Source organism: Drosophila simulans, chromosome 3R (genome assembly GCF_016746395.2).
Source record: "Drosophila simulans strain w501 chromosome 3R, Prin_Dsim_3.1, whole genome shotgun sequence".
NCBI lineage: Eukaryota > Metazoa > Arthropoda > Insecta > Diptera > Drosophilidae > Drosophila > Drosophila simulans.
Genome location: NC_052523.2, coordinates 25,641,442 through 25,659,502, shown reverse-complemented (window position 1 = coordinate 25,659,502; position 18,061 = coordinate 25,641,442). Strand labels below are relative to the sequence as shown.

General features: G+C 43.5%; 1 protein-coding gene across 1 annotated transcript; it reads right to left on the bottom strand.

Moving 5' to 3' along the window:
* Positions 1 to 16,184: 16,184 nt before the first annotated feature.
* Positions 16,185 to 16,969, bottom strand: LOC6730057 (NADH-quinone oxidoreductase subunit B 2). The gene has a single exon (XM_002105314.4). It carries the CDS (start codon positions 16,867 to 16,869, stop codon positions 16,231 to 16,233), a length of 639 nt encoding a protein of 212 aa, XP_002105350.1. The 5' UTR covers positions 16,870 to 16,969; the 3' UTR covers positions 16,185 to 16,230.
* Positions 16,970 to 18,061: the final 1,092 nt, after the last annotated feature.

Below are 18,061 nucleotides of genomic sequence, written 5' to 3'. Positions count from 1 at the left end.
GATTGTGGAGATCTAATTAAAATATATGCAAAACAAAGGAAAAACCCCATTTAGATACTCCACAGTAAATTAAGCCATAAAATGTGTTTGGGCCAACTTGATGGTGTTACGACAATAAGAATGCAATCCTTAACGCTTTCATAACGTATTCATCGTGGGGAATTGAGTTCGATCATAATCGACGGTAAATCAAATTCGTAAGCAGTAATTAAAATGTCAGAAATCCGTGGAAGAGTTGCCCTTTGCTGGTGTGTGGCTGTTAAATTGATTTATGCACTGCGAGGAAATACTCAAAAGAAAATCAGTTAATAGTTCGTGGCTCGCTGGGCATTTAATAAGGATTTATTGTTTCTCGCTAGATGTTAATGCCGCCCGCCAGGCAGTTCGGGCCCAAAACCAAGTCATCCCGAAATTTACAGCTGGCAAACGTCTTAATGGGCTATTAAGTGGATGTGGATATCTCCATGGGCGGAGGAGGAGCGCTTGGCTGGAGATGTTTTAATCAGCATTTGAGATATTTGGTGGCTCTGGACGCTTAGTTGCCGTTTAACGAGCGTGACCAAAAAGAAGAAAAAGACAACCCAGATCCCAGATCCCAGTTCCCAGTTGGATATACCAGCTGCTCCAGCCGGCGGCATTCCAGAGATCCCACTCATCACAACATTTATTTGTTATTTGTAAATCAAAAGCGCATTTAAATGCCTCGGCCGGGCAGCGAATAAATCATGGCTTTGTGACTCGAAATTCGAGTAATTTAATGGGACCCAGTCCATGATTTTATGACACCCGCTTCTTTAATTTGTTAATTTGTTTTTCCCCATTTGGTTCCCCCCCTCCCCCTCCACGGCAACACATGGTGCAATTTATGCCACATATAAGTGACAAGCTGCGCTGCTTTATGTGTTTCTTTTTCAAAAGCTTCGACAACACTTCCAGGAAACCATAGAACTAACTGGTCCTTCTGGCGATTATAAATACGTACATATCGCATATTTATACGTATTCCTGATTGTTGTTCATATATGAAGCTGCCAATTGATGTCTGCGATAGTGCCAGTTGGCTGTCCCTGAAAGGACTTTGCTCTGCTTACGTGGAATAAATAATTCTGGGCTTGATGGCACTTAAGTCACTTAACTATCATATTTGGGGACTTTCAGACAGTAAGCAAATTCAACTAATTTTATAGCTTCTTGAGAACAGGATACACCTATAAATTCCATGTTCCATTTCCGGTCTTATAAGAGATCTAGATCTTAGCATCACTAGATAATGTGTCATCATATACTTTCAAAGTATTTCTAAGTGGTATCTCAGGTGCCGCAGGACTTCGAGTTGTTATTTTATGTAGCCGCTGTTAATATTTTATTGTTGAATGAATGAACGAAAGGAAGTTGCAGCATTGCCTTCACATATTTTTTAGCCGTGTTTGAGCAGCTTTTTTTAAATATTTTTACACTGTATTTTGCCTTGTTTTTTGTTGTTGTCAGAGTGAAGCGTGGCTAGCGGTTGTCACGTTTTGTTTGCTGGCAATTTATGCGCTGCCTGACGATCCTGGGCATCCACTGGCATCCCCAAAGCATCCCGACAGGAAGAGGTGGGAAAAGGAAAAGGGAACGCCATCAGCGGAGCAATCCTGTCGAAGCATTCATCAAAAAATGGAAACTAATTTCCTGTCAGTCGTTGTTGCCGTTGACGCTCGGCTCACAATGGCTTGCACCTTCTTCATGATGATTTTTTGCAGCTTTTTGTTTGTTCATTTGTTTGTTTGTTTGGTTGTTGGTTGTTCGGTGGCCGTGTGCGATGCCATTTCGGTTTTATTGTTGCTCCATTTTTTACTTGGCTTTTATTAATTTTTTGCTGTCTGCCGTTGGCCGCGATACAATGAAGTGAAAATGGCGCTGACTGCACATAAATTGCCGTCGATTGCTGTGCGTTCGCCTCCTTCTCGTCCTTCTGCCGACGAGTCCTTGCCGCCATCCTTGTTTTTTTATTTCGCCGAGTGCCATCGTTATCCTTATTGTGCATATGGCGAAGTTATCTTTGGGCCCTTTGTGCTGCAACTGCCATTTGACTGGCCAATTTTAATTGAAAAATTTTGCATATTGATGGAATTTTTTACCACCAATTTTCGGTGCGCATATGGATTTATGAGCGCGGTTGATAAGACGAAAGTCAATTCGGCAAAAATGCTAATGAACTTAGACAAAACTGTCGTTAAATTCAAATGGCACAAACTTATTGAAAGATCAAAGAAAAGTAATCGTAGAAATATCACTCTTAATGCTAATTAGCTCCCTTAACTACTTAAAATTAAGCTTTCTATTTATTGAGTAGATAAATACCCGATTGGCATAACCAAATTATATATATTTTTTAACTGCATAAATGTTGCTAAATGTACGATATTAAATTTTCCGAGTGCACTATCCGATTTAAAAGCAATCGAACGACCAATGAGCGGCACTTGAGGCCGTTGAAATTATATGCTTTTAGGATCACTTTAATGCGTTGTGGTAATTTTATTGGACGAAATTACAGGGAAGCGGTGGATTCGAATTCCCAGCGGCATCGGTGGTTTAAGCTGCCAATTTGCTGCCGCTTGGGGAGGAATGGGGAGGAATTTCCTCCTCCTACTTAGCCTCTTAATTTGCGACAATAAACTTAGCCATCGGCTGGCTTTTTGAAGGGAAGTGCGCGTCCAGTTGGCTGGAAAATGACTTGGCCGGGCCGAAACAAAAAGCGAAATTATGAAATGCAATTTGGGAAATATTTGCAATTGGCTGCGCGGCCATTAAATTGCCGACTGCGAGACTCGAAAAAATAAAGCCGACCCGCAAACAAACCGAAACGAAACGAAACGGACTGAACTGAACTGAAATGAAAGGCCGCAATAATAAGTAATCATAATAATTGCAGCGAGAGGCGCTATAAAAAGCAGCAGAAGCGGGCAAAAAGCGAGGAAAGCTGGGCGGAGACGAGTTAATTAAGTCATTCTGCCCAGCGACCGTTACACACGGCGTATACGCAATTAAAGAGCCGCCAGGCATTCAAAATATGAAGAAAGCTGCCTCGGAAGCGGCGACATTCGCCGTCCAGCGGAAGTTTGCTTAATTGCGTAACCAGCGGGGATTCCATTCCGCCAAAGGATGGTGAAGAAGCCTCCGCCAGGAGGATCCGGATTTCTGGAATTCCGAGTGTCCGCTTTCGTGGAGTAATTGACAAATAACATGAAATAATTGCATCATTATGAAGATGACTAATGTGCGACAGCTTCTGGTAAGGTGGCTCTAAAATGTATATACCATATAACGAGTTACTACGAGTATCTGAGAAATAAGTTATTTCAAATGACTACCTATTAGAAACCATTTGAATAGTTATGCTTAATATTTATGCACTGATTTAATAGAGTGAGCTTGCAAGGAATGGTGCACCCATCACCGATCTCGATTTGGGAATTTCGATCTCAAAATCTAGACAAGATCGAATCATCGGATTGCAAATGACTTTGCTTTCAGTTGTCTCTCTCATTTTTCAGCCTTCCCTCTCTTCCGCAATCTTTGAGATCGTTTTCGTCTCGAAATCAAAAAGATACTCTTGAGAATGAGCACCAACGATCTCTCGTTCTTAGTATTATATTTGTAAGCATTATTTTCTTGCATAAAAAGTTAAAATCGAGAAGAACTTGGTTGGGGACATTCGATTCTCCTCTCGATATGCTGAGCAGCCTCGTCAAGCATTTCGCTGGCTAATGACTTACATTGAACTCTAACCCGCTGACGGGCTTAGAGACAGGCATTAGCCAGGCTTAGTTAGCCATGGCCGCGGAACAGAAACACCTTTGGCACACAACAAAATGGCAGGTAGCACTTGGGGCTTAATTGCCTATTAGCAGGAGCCGCAGCAGCCGCAGACACGACCTCGTCGAGCACTAAAAACCAGGTCCAATGCCCAGGAACCAGCGGCCAAAAGCGAAAAGCAGCATGGCTGATCTGAGGGCCAACTCAAGTGGGAGTTGCAAGCCATTGGCAATTAAGTGCAAGCCAATCAAGCGATTTGTACATGCCCAACACTTACACATGCCAAGGTGCTCTCGGCCGCTGCACTGCAAAAAATAATGAGTGCAAAGATACAGGAATTAGATAGAAAGCAACAAAAACTATGAGCGAATTAACATCTCTACGTAATCATCATTGAAATTTATTTTAAATATGAATATTGAAATTTAAAAAATATACTACATATTTTCAAGTGAGCTTAAAACCCATTTGGCCGCTGATCTTGGCCAGCAGCCCAACGGGCGGCGGCTGAATTGGCTGAGCTGGCCAACAGCCAATGCGCATTGGCTCTCTTTTGACGCCTTGGGCAAAACGCGCTATAAACTTTAATTAAGACATAAAGCAGTTTTAACCGTGCACTAAAAGGTAGCCCCCCAGCTCATCGGGGCCAAAGTGAAAGAAGGGCAACGTACCTGGCCAAATACCTGGGGATGGGCCCGACTTTTCGGCCTTTTCCGAAGATTTTTTCGAGTTATTATGGCTGCGCTACGTGAAGAGCATAAAATCGGCAACGGAACTTTAAGTATTGGTCAAAACCCGGATCGGCATAGATAGTGTGTTTTTTTCTATGGGGAAAGGTAAGATTACCCGCCCATTTCGAGCAGTGCTATTGAGCTAATTGCGTGAAGCCACTTTTCTCACGGATTTCTGTGGTTTTTAACCATATTATTAAATTTTAATGTAGAATTGTCTGCCACTTAAAGGATGTAAAGCACAAAGTCATGCTGATTTTATATAGAAAAATACTTGCAACTGTTTGAAGTAAATTAATAACTTTATAACGACTCTGATCTCTAAACCAATTCTATCCTGAAAAGAGCAAGCTTTTCCATTAGCACTGCGGAACTGCGAAGATTCTTGGAAAATTCTACTAAGCTGATGAGTTCGAGTTCGAGTGCTCCTGGCCAAACTATGCGACCAATCTGCGGGCTCACTCACAGTTCACATGGCGATTGGTAATGGGGAAAAAATCAACGTCTTTTTTGCAGTCGTTACAAGCGCTCTCAAATCGCCAACCAATTAACTTGGAAAGTTCACGAAACTGCAACCGCGCAGCGAGCACTAAAAATCGACACATAAAATGAAGTTATAAGAATGCTGAGCAAGCCAACAACTGCTGAGCACTTGGAGCAGATGGATGGATGGATGAAGGATGCTGGATGCTGGATGGTTGGGAAGACCGCAGACTGGAGGACTGAAGACCGGAGGCCAGAAGACTGCGAGACCGCAGAGGCCGAGGAGCGAAGACTGGTTTTGTGATCCGCAGATCGTCGTCAGTCAGCAGCGATTTAACGTGGCGCACATTATTCATTCCGTACGTTTTTATTACTTCATGTTCGTGTTATTTGTAATTTTAACAAGATAATTTTGTTCAGGCATTTAATGACAGGCCGCAGAGTGGAACCAGCAGTCAATTTACTTGCACTTGCAGCGATGATCTCGAACGGAATGGAGTGGACCAGGTGTGTTTCTGTATCCGAAGGATACACTCCGACCAATCGGTCACATACATACATGCATACACTTAATTGCCATGGAGCGGAAATGTATTCATGTGATTTTTATGCTGCCACACCAATTATGGCTGCCTTTTTCGTGGGATAGCGCGACTTAATTGGCAAAAATATTAAATCAGCCAATTTGTAAGGAGAAACGCCAGCCGACCTGGTCGACTTGGCCGACTTGCTCGACTTGGCCAACTGCGCATAATGAAGCCATCAACTGGGCTCCCACTGCCACGCCCCTCCGGCATCCTTGGGCGCGAAGTGCCCCGAATAAGCCAGTAAACCTGGAGACCCTCTGTATCGCAACCCTTTTCTTCGCCGTGGCCAAGATCGTTTATCAAAAGTCGCTGCCATTGTGGCCATTTTCTGCCATTTCTGCGGGGCATTCAAATTCCTAGAACAATGAAATAATTCCATAAATTCGATCGCTATTAGCGTTGGCCACCATTTTTATGCCCAGTCACCATCTTGGGCAAAGCTCCTCCTTCTTTTTGGCTCACTGTCGGTAGGCGGTTACCATTGCGATCGAAACGGGTTTCCGTGGTTAAAACTTGTTGGCCAAAAACAGGTTTCCCCTCTATTTTCGCTGGCGGGGGGCGGGAAGTCCAAGCGAACTCAACTCGCGAGGCAGCAAAGTTGGCTAAAATGTCTGGACCCGCTGGATTTATGGTCAGTGAGGTCCGAATGGGTTTTCCACACCGTTCTGGCCATTCAGTTGGCCAACTTACTGCCTCGATTTGCCCGACGGCAGTTACATGTTCGCACCCCGACCATTCGATCTCATTTGCGTCAACCGAGTGTCATACCATTGGAGTGTTTATCTAGTTGCACAATGGGTGCCTGCCCCAAAGTTGCAAGCTTGTTGCAGCTTCCTGAATATTTGCAGTGTGTTTTTTGTGTCTCCTTTTTTTGTAAGAGTGGATTGAAAGTTAGAAAAGGCAGTGAAAAGAAATTAGTTTACTTAAAAGTCCCTCAAGTTAACAACAGATTTAAAAGATTATAATATTAGCAGTTATAATTATATGGAAATTCCGTTGGTTCTCCCTCCTTATTGGGGCAATTAATTATAATTTTTTAAACGTGTTAAAAAAAGCGCATCTTAACATCCATTTCAAGCCCTGCGAACATGGTGCAGCCAACCATGGGCATAATTTGTTTACACTGCCACATTAATATCAAATTCCCTGCCGATGCAGCCCATAAATGAATAATAATAATTTCATAGAACCCATTCTTTGTGGATAAACGGAAGGAATTAGCCATAATTACGAGCAGGGCCGATTAAGTGCACCATGGCACGCAGGCGCCTCCCATCCCAGTCCATCCGCTCAGGATGGTTCTGCCCCTGGTTCCTTCGAATAGTAGATGGTAGCTGGTGGATGGTATGGAGTATCTCATATGTGCTGTCTTGGTAACGAACCCGAACCAAACGGAGGAGAACTGGTAGAGTTCCTTGAGCCAATGTCGAGGGCAATTAAAACGAGCAACGGCGCGCAAAACGCACGAAACGGAATTAAAAAGGCATCTTGTTATTAATTAGGGAGAACAGTAGCTGACAGATATAAAATGTTTGCTAATTTGAGATATATATACACATATATTCGGTAGATATATGTATATATATATAATCGCATTCCCTTTTGGCAGCGGCTTCCTCGCTTTCGGTCAAACGAATTCGCGATAAAGCGAATTTCAATGTCTTTAGCTTATAATTGGGCACAGTCAGCAAAATTGGGGAAAGCGAAAGGAGAGGACAAAAGATACACGATACTTTGGATACTTTTTCGGATGCTTTGGCCGGAGGAAGGGTCCTCTATCGTTAATATTTGGGCATTCCATTTGTTCTCTCGGCTTCCTCGCCAGATTGCTATCGGTGTCGCCTCGAAAACTTCGTCAGCCTGGATTTTATAGTCGAAATTAATTAACATGACTTCCGTTTTGCCGAAATGCTCCTTATGCCTCCGCTAATTGGGTATCAGCAGCCTTTGTTCTGGAATAACTCCGAGATTTGGAGCCACCATCCCCAAAATACCCCATAATACACCCATAACTCCATACAACAACACCTTTGGCAACCCCAAAACTCTGCGCAGACTTTCGCTTTTCGATCTGAACTAGTTGCACCATGGCGTGTCGCTTTTGGCTTAGTCTACATTTTATTATGCTCATTTAATATCGAATTTTGAATTCCGAGCTATCAGAGCCCCAAGATCTCGAAGGGGGGGAAAAAACAATACAACGCGACGCGTGCAAATTGATTTTCGCGTTTTGCATGCAAATTTCAATCAAAATTAATTAGTTAACATTTTTATTGTTGTACAAATGAGCAAAAATTAATTTGCATGACTATTAAGAGGAATGACTTTCGTGCAATAAATAATGGCAAGTCCGGCAGCAACAAAAACAGCCAGCAACCAGCAAAAAAAAAACCGGCAAGTGAGCAGCGAAACTGTAAAAGCCAAAATCGACTTTTTAGCTTCGAGACTAATAAATAACAAACACTGAAAATAATAGGGGAAATCGGACGCATTCTACAGACCGAAGTCGAAATACTCTTTACATAAAACAAAAGATATACATTTGCGCATTTAAGAGATATTTTTTGTAACCTTATTGATTTCGTTCCTTTTCCTGTTCTTTATTGCCCATTAAAATACCATTAAATATTTATATTATCGGAGTCATAAAGTGGCTTAAATCGAAGTATTAATATTTTTAATGGCGCTGTTGCTGCTCAAAATATTTGAAAAGGTGTCAAAAAGATTTCCTGAATTATTAAAAGAAAGTAATCGTTTAATCTTTGAACATTAAAAGCTATAATCGCTTGATACAGAAATATGTATCTTTCGGATATGTATCTTTGCGAAGAGTATCCGCATCCCGACCCGCCTAACACCTGAGATGCGACTGCGAAGTGCGCGACTGTGGGCCAGAATTTATGAGTGCGGTACCACAAAACTACAAAACTATCGGGTTACAAGGCAACTACAAGACAACCTACAACATGTTCAGATCTCGGAAAGCGCCCATATGCTGATGCTGATGACGTTGAATGTGGCAAGTAGATACATTCGGTGGTATGTGTGGCATATGGCCCGGACTCCGTGCCTCTGACAAGTGGCAAAGGCATTTTGTTTGGGAATTTATCGATGCTGGTGCACATATATCTCTGTGTGTGTTTATGTGGTGGATTGACCCAGTTAATGGAGGTCTTGTATCATCTACGGTTTGGACAAAACGCTTTACGAGCGCTCTTATCAGCCGAGATCGAAATATTTCGTTGATAACAAATGCCAAGTCGAATGGAAATCGAAATCGAAATCAGACAATGCGCAGACCTCGCATAAAATTATAAGCCAAAGTCAAGCTTACGAAATCCGAAAATCTTCACAAGAGAATCTACAAACAAGATTTCCAACGACAAATGACCGACGAAGAGTGACAGATCCATAAAACCAATTAGTGGCACAAAAAAAAAACTCAAAGTTCTCTGGAACCGTAAACTTTCGGCTACTGTGCACGATTATGGAAGACTTATAAAAAATCGGGGAATGATATGGCATTCAATATATCAAAATCAGAAATGTTACCAAATCAGGAGAACATGCAACAGGCGAGCGTCGGTAGCTGCAGCACCCAAATAGTTGTTAATTAAAACCAGATACCGATTTTCTCGTTGGCTTTTCCGAGAATCAATTAACAAACGTTGCTGGCTGCACATTAACCAATTAACTGCTAATCTAATTTTATAGATAGTAGAGAAATGCTTGAAGGCGAGTCAGAAAAGTCAGCGGACATCAACGTAAATCTCGGGGAATCCGCTGGCCGGGTCCGCTTTCCTATCCCATATTATCAATGAAATGCAATCCCAACAAATCCCAGCGAGCCCAAAACGAAACGACGGAGCTGAAAACCCTTTAACTAATTAGCATTTTTCACTAAATTCCCAAAGTCCAATTAAAAAACACGAAAACACGACGTTAAGAACAGAGCGATAATTTACCTACATCAATGAGTTTCATTATTCGAATTCGGATGTGTGTGTATCTTTTTCTCGCTGCCCCAGCGCAGATGGAGATCTTTATCTGTATCTCAAAACTGGAACCCAAGCAGAGCTCTGATTTCACAGCAGGCCCTATGCCATACCATGCCATATACCATACGGATCGGGGAACCCACACGATAGCCCATAGCCCATAGAGAATGCCATTCATAATTAAAAGCGAAACTTATACCAATATGTCAAGCATAATTTTTACTCCAATGGCCTGGGCCCAAGTCGCGAAGAAGGGCCAGAAGAATCCGCGTGGTCAGCGCATAAATATTCGGCCTAATCGACGCGATGTTGAGAAATATTCTCACCTCCGATCGTAAGAATGCTGCTTCCTGGGCCGCCGATGAAACGCAGAGGAGGCAAATTAACATTTCTGCTGCCTTCGGGGTCCGCTTATCCGTTTGTTTGGATTAATTTTAAATTCAGTCTCCTCTGCAGCGCGCTGCATTCTAGTATTAATTACTTTGGCTTCCGAAATCGAATTTACATATTAAAGTCGTTTTAAGGCAACCACGATTCGTATCGTACGCGAAGAAATCAAGCCGCATCCACGAGGTGCAGCTGCAGTCCCCAGTCTTCTGGCTCCTCCGTCTCCTGGTCTCTTGTTCCTCGGTCCCTCGATCCTTGGGTCTCCGGTGCAGCAGGTTAAATGGAAATCAGCCAGCGCCAGTACACTTTCCACACCTCACCCCCCTCCATGCACTGGGAGAAAAGGTCGCATTAAAACCAAATCAATATTCTATATAATATGTATCTTTAAGTGGTAAATATGTGAATAAGCTTCTTAAGTGAGCTTTTGTTGTATCTAAATTCTATTATTCTATACTTTTAAATTTTAGCCACATTTTCTGTGATTATTTTTTTCAGTGTCCATCGACGAGCATTTCACAAATCGATACAACGACAGGAAAAGGGGCCCAAGTGTCGACTGTGGGCTGCCTTTGTTTTGTGTTCTTTTATTTTAATTTTTATTTTAATTGGAACAACATAATTCCTAGAAGTTCGCACGAACTAACCACAGAGCTCCCCCCAGTAAAGATCTGCTAATGGAGTTCGTTTGTTTAGCTCGGCATGGGTATTTGCCAGGCCTTAGGGCCTTGGGTTTTTCTTTATTTGGTTTTATTTTTTTCATTGCTGGCTTTCCTGGCTTTTCAGTTTGGGTGTCATGCGCTGTGCCGGCGAACCCAATCACCATGAGGCCATCGTAAATTACTCGATCGTGTGTCTGGTGGGGACGGGAGTTGTCTGCGGCTGGCCAAGGAAAAGAGGATTGAAAACAATTAAAAAATTGGCAAACACGAATCGATTGTGATTACAGTAAATTGTTGTCAAATTAGCGGCAAAATGAGCGCTGGGGATGTGGAGCCCCATGGAATGGTGCCCCAAGTGGCCCGAGTGCCCGAGTGGGTGTGGATGTGGATGTGGATAGGGATTGGCATTGGATAGGATGAGCGATGGACGATAGGTGATAAAACTGGGTGCGGAGTGGCCCAGAGAAAGTTTGAACCCCGGTAACAAAGTGGTTCCAAGGCGATCAGATTGCACGGTGCCCCATCCAATAAAAGATTCGCAGATTGATGATCAACTGAGAGGTGGAAGATCAACTGGGTCTGCAAAGGAATGCCAAAGTTGGCTGAAAGATGGAAAGTTCTGATCGACAAAGTAGAGCAACCTTCGTGAGGAGATGTCGACTTAGAAACTAGAACTAACTATAAGATACTCAAGTATTTATGATGATGATAATTAGTACAGCTACTAAAGTTAATTCCCAAACACGCTGATGTTATGATACCAAACAATTAGCAGGCAAGTCCATTAACATTTTGTGACCCAAACAAAGCTACAATCGCAGTATAATCTTTGGCATTTCCAGAAAACCCCAGCCAAGCCTACACCTGACAACATAATTACATGAAAATATCAATAATCCAAAGTGGCCCCATGCGGCTATCGCCTGAAATCAACATATCAAAACAGACAATTATACAAAACAAAACCCGTAGGTACGAAAGTATCTATCGCATCAAGGCATCGCTGCGCACTCGCTCGCTCACTGAAAACACACAGAGATACAGATACAGATACAGATACAGATTGATCGATCATGAGAATGAATCTGAGCAGCCAGCCAGGCAGGCACACAGTTGAAATAATTATGAAATGTCAAACCTGTGTTCGCGCTCGATTACGCCACTTGACATGGCCAATTAATCTCGGCTTAATTGGTTTGTGCCACAACAAAACCGAGATACAGATACAGCTACAGCTACAGACGCAGCTACAGATACAGATACAGCTACAGATGCAGCGCAGATACACGACATCTGATATTGATGTGCATTCGCTTCTGATTTCGCCTCCTTTTTTGCTGCATTATATACCCGATGTGGTGATGGTTCCTCGAAATTTGTCATATTTACCGACGGGCAAGTGATCGATCTGGCAAAATCGGGCGGATCCCGGCGATTCTTCTGCTTTTGCTTTCTTCTGGCATCCTCGCCTGTAGACATTTTATCAGATTCTTTAATTGCGTAAAACATTTTTGGATTCTTCACGTACGAAATTCCGAAACACCGAAGCTTGTTAAAATTCTTCTATCACTGAGCAGGCATTTTTTCTATACATACATACATTCGCGAGTATCTGTGTGTGCGCAGAGCGAGAGAGAGAGAGAGACAGCACAAGATACAAAACGAGAGGGACGGCAATCGGCATGTGGAACGTACGAAACGCCAATTAAGAAATTGACAAATTAAAGCTGAATGCTTTTTATAATCAAAACAGACAAAGCAAATAAGCTCGGCCAGGCGGCCAACAACTTGTTCGAGGTTGCTTGAAAAATGTATGAATTTTTATTGTCTTTATTGCCCGACCGACCACGAGCACAACCACAAGTCGCAGCCAACTGGTTGTTTAATATTTAATTTGCTATATGCATATTTTCATTCGCCTCGAAAAAAAATTAAGTCAATACATATGTACATGTGGGCTACCCAAGAAAAAAGTCGAGAAAAACTTTCTATTTTCGCCGATGTCACGTATTTTATTTTACTTTTTATTTCGGTAGCCAATCGGCAGCGGCAAATTAACGCAACGGCTTGTTACAGACGCGTTTTACAATCTCGGCGCATTTTTTGCCCCATCGCAGGTTGCACGTTTCACGTTGCAGGTTGCAGCAATCAATCGATCAACCGATCAAGCGATCAAACGAGCGAAAGCTACCGATGCGGCCATGTCAAAGTCCTTTAAAAACAGCAGGAAGGCCCAAAGGAAGCTGGCAAAAGGCTGAGAGGAGGCCCAGTACCAATACCAATACCATTACCAATTCCATTACCAATACCAATCGATGGCCAACGATGGCTGCTGGCTGCATTCCGAAATGACAAAACAGTTAAAAAATAATTAATTGCGTTGCCTTAAATGGCCTAAAGCGGTTTGGTTTTTCCTCCTCCTGTTGCAGCTTTTTGCTGCTCGCTTGTTTGCAAGCTGCAACAGCAAGGGTGCTGCACTGAGCGAAATAGTTTATAAATAAATAATTAGATTTATAATAATATAAGCTATGGCAAGGTTGTGTACAAAATAATGTTATGCTGATGAGGTTTTTTGTTTATTACTTTATTTTATTACTTTATTAATCATGAATTAAGCTTAGTATTTTGCTCAGTGCATTTGCAACTACAACAAGATCAACAAGTGCACATGTTGCTGCCGCTCTGCGTTGGCCGCTCATTGCCCATTTTGGCCATTGTTTTTATTGCCCGCCTGGAGCGGCCATCGGGCAGCCACTTTAGGGCTTATTAATGATGGATTCTCCTTCTCAATTCCTTGGCGACTCCTGTTTTATTGCGCAATGCAGACGGGCAGCGGATCTCCACACACTCTCCCCCCCATTGAAAATGAGCCCCAAGTTGGGTTTGCGGTTTGGGTTTGGGTTTTGCGAGCTGGCAAAAACAAAGGACCTGGCCGAATGTATGTCAACGTTATTGTCCGCATGACAAATGGACAATTGGCGGGGAAGAAACTGAAATTCTCTGGTGAGAGCTGCGTACTAAACGTTTTGGCAGCTTGGCGACTAATTTGGGCCAACACACCGATGATGATGACGACGATGGTGATGATGGTGGCCAAAAAGATCATAACGATGCAGAAAAATCGTAAAAACTTAAACATTAAGTTGGTTAATTTCTTCAAGCTTCTATAACAGAAATAGGTTCATTCGAAACCTTTTGAGATAACTAAAAATTAAGTTTGATTTCAAATAAACCCCACTTATAATATAAATCAAGATTCCTATCGCCGAAAACAACGACAAACCGAGTGCAACAAATAACAAATTTTCACTTTTATTCAACAAATGATCGCTGGACGACCGAAACAAGCCCGAATAACTAATGTCAAGATCCCATCGTTATGGCTTTGTAAAGTATCCATAACGGCTTAGCGCGCTGACGACTTCCCATAACTTTGGGCCAAGATTGGTCAGGGCCAAGATATTTATGTAAGCCACATTGGACAACGCCCTAGCGAAGATTACGGATCTGTAGTCAATGCACTGGCGATAAATTTCAATCAAATCCGATCGAAAACAAGGCACAAAACATCGCCCCACTCAGAAGAAGATCTGTTTGGCGTTCGTCCGTTGCATAATTAGGAAACGTCTAAATTTCGAAGAACACTAAATTAGATTTACGAGGCCCGATCAAAGCAGCCAAACGCACGGAACGCAATTAAAATCAGCTTAATAACTCTGCCCAAAAGAATGGAGATCAGATCAGATTCAGTTCTGGACTCGAATTCCCAAGGTGTGATAATAATTTTATGAAAGAGCCCAACGAGGCAACAAATCAATTCCGCATAATGCCAATAAAAAAGATTTGAAGAAGGCATTTACATTCATGAACATAAATCTCCGCCAGCTCACAATGCTCAAATAAAATGGGAAAGAGCCCAAGAAGAAGCATCCAACAATTTCATTATGAGGCATGAATGAATGAGTGCCACACTGGGGCACTGAACAAATGAATGAACGAATGAATGAATGAACACTAGATGCTGCTTTCTGAATATCTATTGTTGCACCCATTTTGGCGGCGAGTCAGTCTCCTTATTTTTTTTTGTACACTTTTTGGAGGACCTCACAATCGGATGGTCAGCATTACGGGCGATTAGGTGTTAAACACACACAATTCGTTGGGCATTTCTGCCCGATCTGCGCGTCTGACGTAATTTATTGCCCGTGGAACATTGGCCGAACCCACTCCTTTTGCCCAGCAATCGCTGGCGAGCTGCGGATCTGCAGGTAGCACCCACCACGGTGGTCGTGGCCCCGTCTCCAGATTACCCGCTTTTCACTCAAGTGCAAATCCTGAGCATGCGCCGCTGGACACTCCACTGGAAATCCCAGCGAAAAGTCGCTACAAGTGCACTGAAAAAAATCTCAAAAAATCTAAAAATAATATAGATATACGCACCAACTTATATTAACGATTTTCTCTTGGATATTCTTACTGAATAACTGAGTTTACTTCCAAGTAAATTGTTAACAACATTTCGCCTGTGCACTTGCGAAGCTTTTTCGTTGGCGCCTCGGCGCCGCAATTAAGCAGAAATCGGTAAAATAAAAAAGAGCAAAATTAAGGTTAATGTGGGCCGGGGTCTGCTAATTAAGATATGCTTGCCTGGCTGCGAACGGTCCACTGATTTCGATTCTGCAGAGACGCAGGAGCCCCAGGAGCCCCTGGATTCTCCCAGCACCTTTCGACAAGTCATTGAGCTGTTAAATTTATTTAATGCCTGCACAATGGAGGCGAACAAGTTGCCAGTGGCTTTGTTATTAATTTTTATTGCTGTGCGATTGAGACAAGTTAATTTCCCCACGCAGCCATTCTTATTCGCAGGAATTGTGCGAGTCACGAGAGGATTCCCAGGAACCCCGAGGATCGGCGGGCTGCCTGCTGCGCCTTTGTCCCGATTTTCAGAGTGTGCAGGTCCTTTTCTCGCCGCTCGATGAATGAGGAGGTGCTCATTCATTCAAGTCCTTCACTCTCGAGAGTTTCCATTCAGGTCGAGGATCTGCCAGTTTTGTGGGTGTGTCGCACATGGATTACACTAATGCGATAGTTGTCCCACAATTTAATGCACTCACCGCACTCGAACGGGGATTTAATGATGTTCCCACCAAGTTCAAGTGCTCGGTGTCGCCAGATTCGCAAAAAGGATTTTCGGGCTGGCTCGAAAAAATGGGAAACAACGAAATCCTTTCATATGCCTCAAGAACCCTTCATATTTCATCGCCACTTGAGAGACAGTGCCGCCAGAAGTGTTTATTGTCTCCGAGCATTGTCTGCAGGACTCGCTTCAAGAGGTCCTTTGCGGGACATGAAACCGATCCTTGCAGGTGAGCACGAGTCCTATTCGGCTGACTAAGCGACTTTCTGAGCCTGGATGCTGGAACTGATGCGCTTAACTCTTTGACTTCGTTTTGGGTAAGGCAGTGATCGGATTAGGTTGGGATCGATTTAAGCCTAACTCAACTTATGGGTTGCACCACCCCAGAAACACTTTACTTAACAAGGTATCATTTATTTACTGAAATCCTAACAAGAATGCCCTTTACTTTCTGTACCACATCTGCAGGGTCCTCATGCGCTTGACCTTCTTCTGCAGCTGCAGGATTCCGTACATCAAGGCCTCAGCGGTGGGCGGACATCCGGGCACGTAGATGTCCACCGGAACAATGCGATCGCAGCCGCGAACCACCGAGTAGGAGTAGTGATAGTAGCCGCCACCATTGGCGCAACTGCCCATGGATATGACCCATCTGGGCTCGGGCATCTGGTCGTAGACCTTTCGAAAGGCCGGTGCCATCTTGTTGGTCAGGGTTCCGGCCACGATGAGCACGTCCGCCTGGCGAGGAGATGCCCGGAACACCACTCCGTAGCGATCCATGTCGTAGCGAGGAGCCGCAATGTGCATCATTTCCACGGCGCAGCAGGCGAGGCCGAAGGTCAGCGGCCACAGGGATCCCTTGCGTCCCCAGTTCAGCAGGTCATCCAACCTGGCACAGGTCCACTCGCCCCATGTCTTCTGGTTCCGCCCAAAGGCCGAGTAGCCCCACTTGGGTGGATTTGGGCAACGGTAGTCGTACACCGGCATGGTCTTCTGTCCACGAAGCCACTGGGATTGCAGCACTCCACTGCAAGGAAGCAGCAGCTGGCCAGGATTCCTGGCTAATTTCAGGAAACTTATCATCCTGAAGATGCCTAATTTATTTTTCGTTGTGGCAGTGAATGAAAAATGTGAAAACTTGCTTTGAACTTTTAGATATTGCTAGCTATATTGAAGGTTTGAAAAGTTTTTCTGAGGCTGAGCTTTGTAACATTTTTAACACTTTAGCTGTGACCCCTTCTACAATGTATATAAGCTCTTCAAAATCCCATTTGGATTCCCCTGACGCCACCGATTGGCGTCAAAATCAATCCGAAATCCCAGGCACTCAACGCTGGGCGGACAGCGAACAGGAATCCATGAAGCTCATAAATACGCATGAGCATGGAGCCCCATTCATGCCCCATGGCAGCTCGAGCACAGATCGCTTAGGAGGAAATTATTAGCTGATTGCTGCAGCGCCATCACCATCCCCATCCCCGCTGCACGGGGCACTAATGGGACTCGAGGACCTGAGGACATGCAACTCGGGAGATGGGAATGGGAATGGGCCCTGGAAACTGGGAGCAGATGCATCCGCGGAGAACTTACGCAATCGATGCGCGGGCTCATTACGGAATCGACACTGCGGAGCTGCACTTGCAAAAATAAGATCTTTTGGCAAAGGAATACATTCTACATTAAATGGCAGAAATTGGAAATAAATCATATTCAACAAACTGGACACTTTATAAGATACATTCTTGAGAGAAGTCTGTAAAATGAAACTGACTAGTCGTAAACTTTGTCTTGGAGTAACTTTGGAATAACTTCTCATAAACTGTTCTTTATAGATAAATGTGTTCCGAAATGTATCTTATAGTCCGTAGTTTTTTGAGCAAATGTATCTCCAAGTGTGAGATTGAAGTCGTGGCGCTGGCGCAGCTGGCAGTCAATAGTCGGTGGAAAAATGGCAACTGGCTGTGTGTCTCTGCGGTTTTTAATTAACGCTTTTGCACAATGCTTGTCTAATTACGCCTATGGTGCCTCAGACACGACAACCCAACGGCAGCGACTACTAAATCATCCATATTGTCAAGCGGCAGCTGCGGCTTCTGCTGCGAATCCTGCAGGATGGGCAATAGAAAAAGTAAATGAAATGAAATAAAAATAAATACGCGGGACATGGACGACGATCATCGCATGGCAATTAGGCATTGGCTGCATTTGATGCATCATTAATTGAATTAAATTTGCATTTAAATGCGCACCTATGAATGGAGCAGGCAGGCCAGTC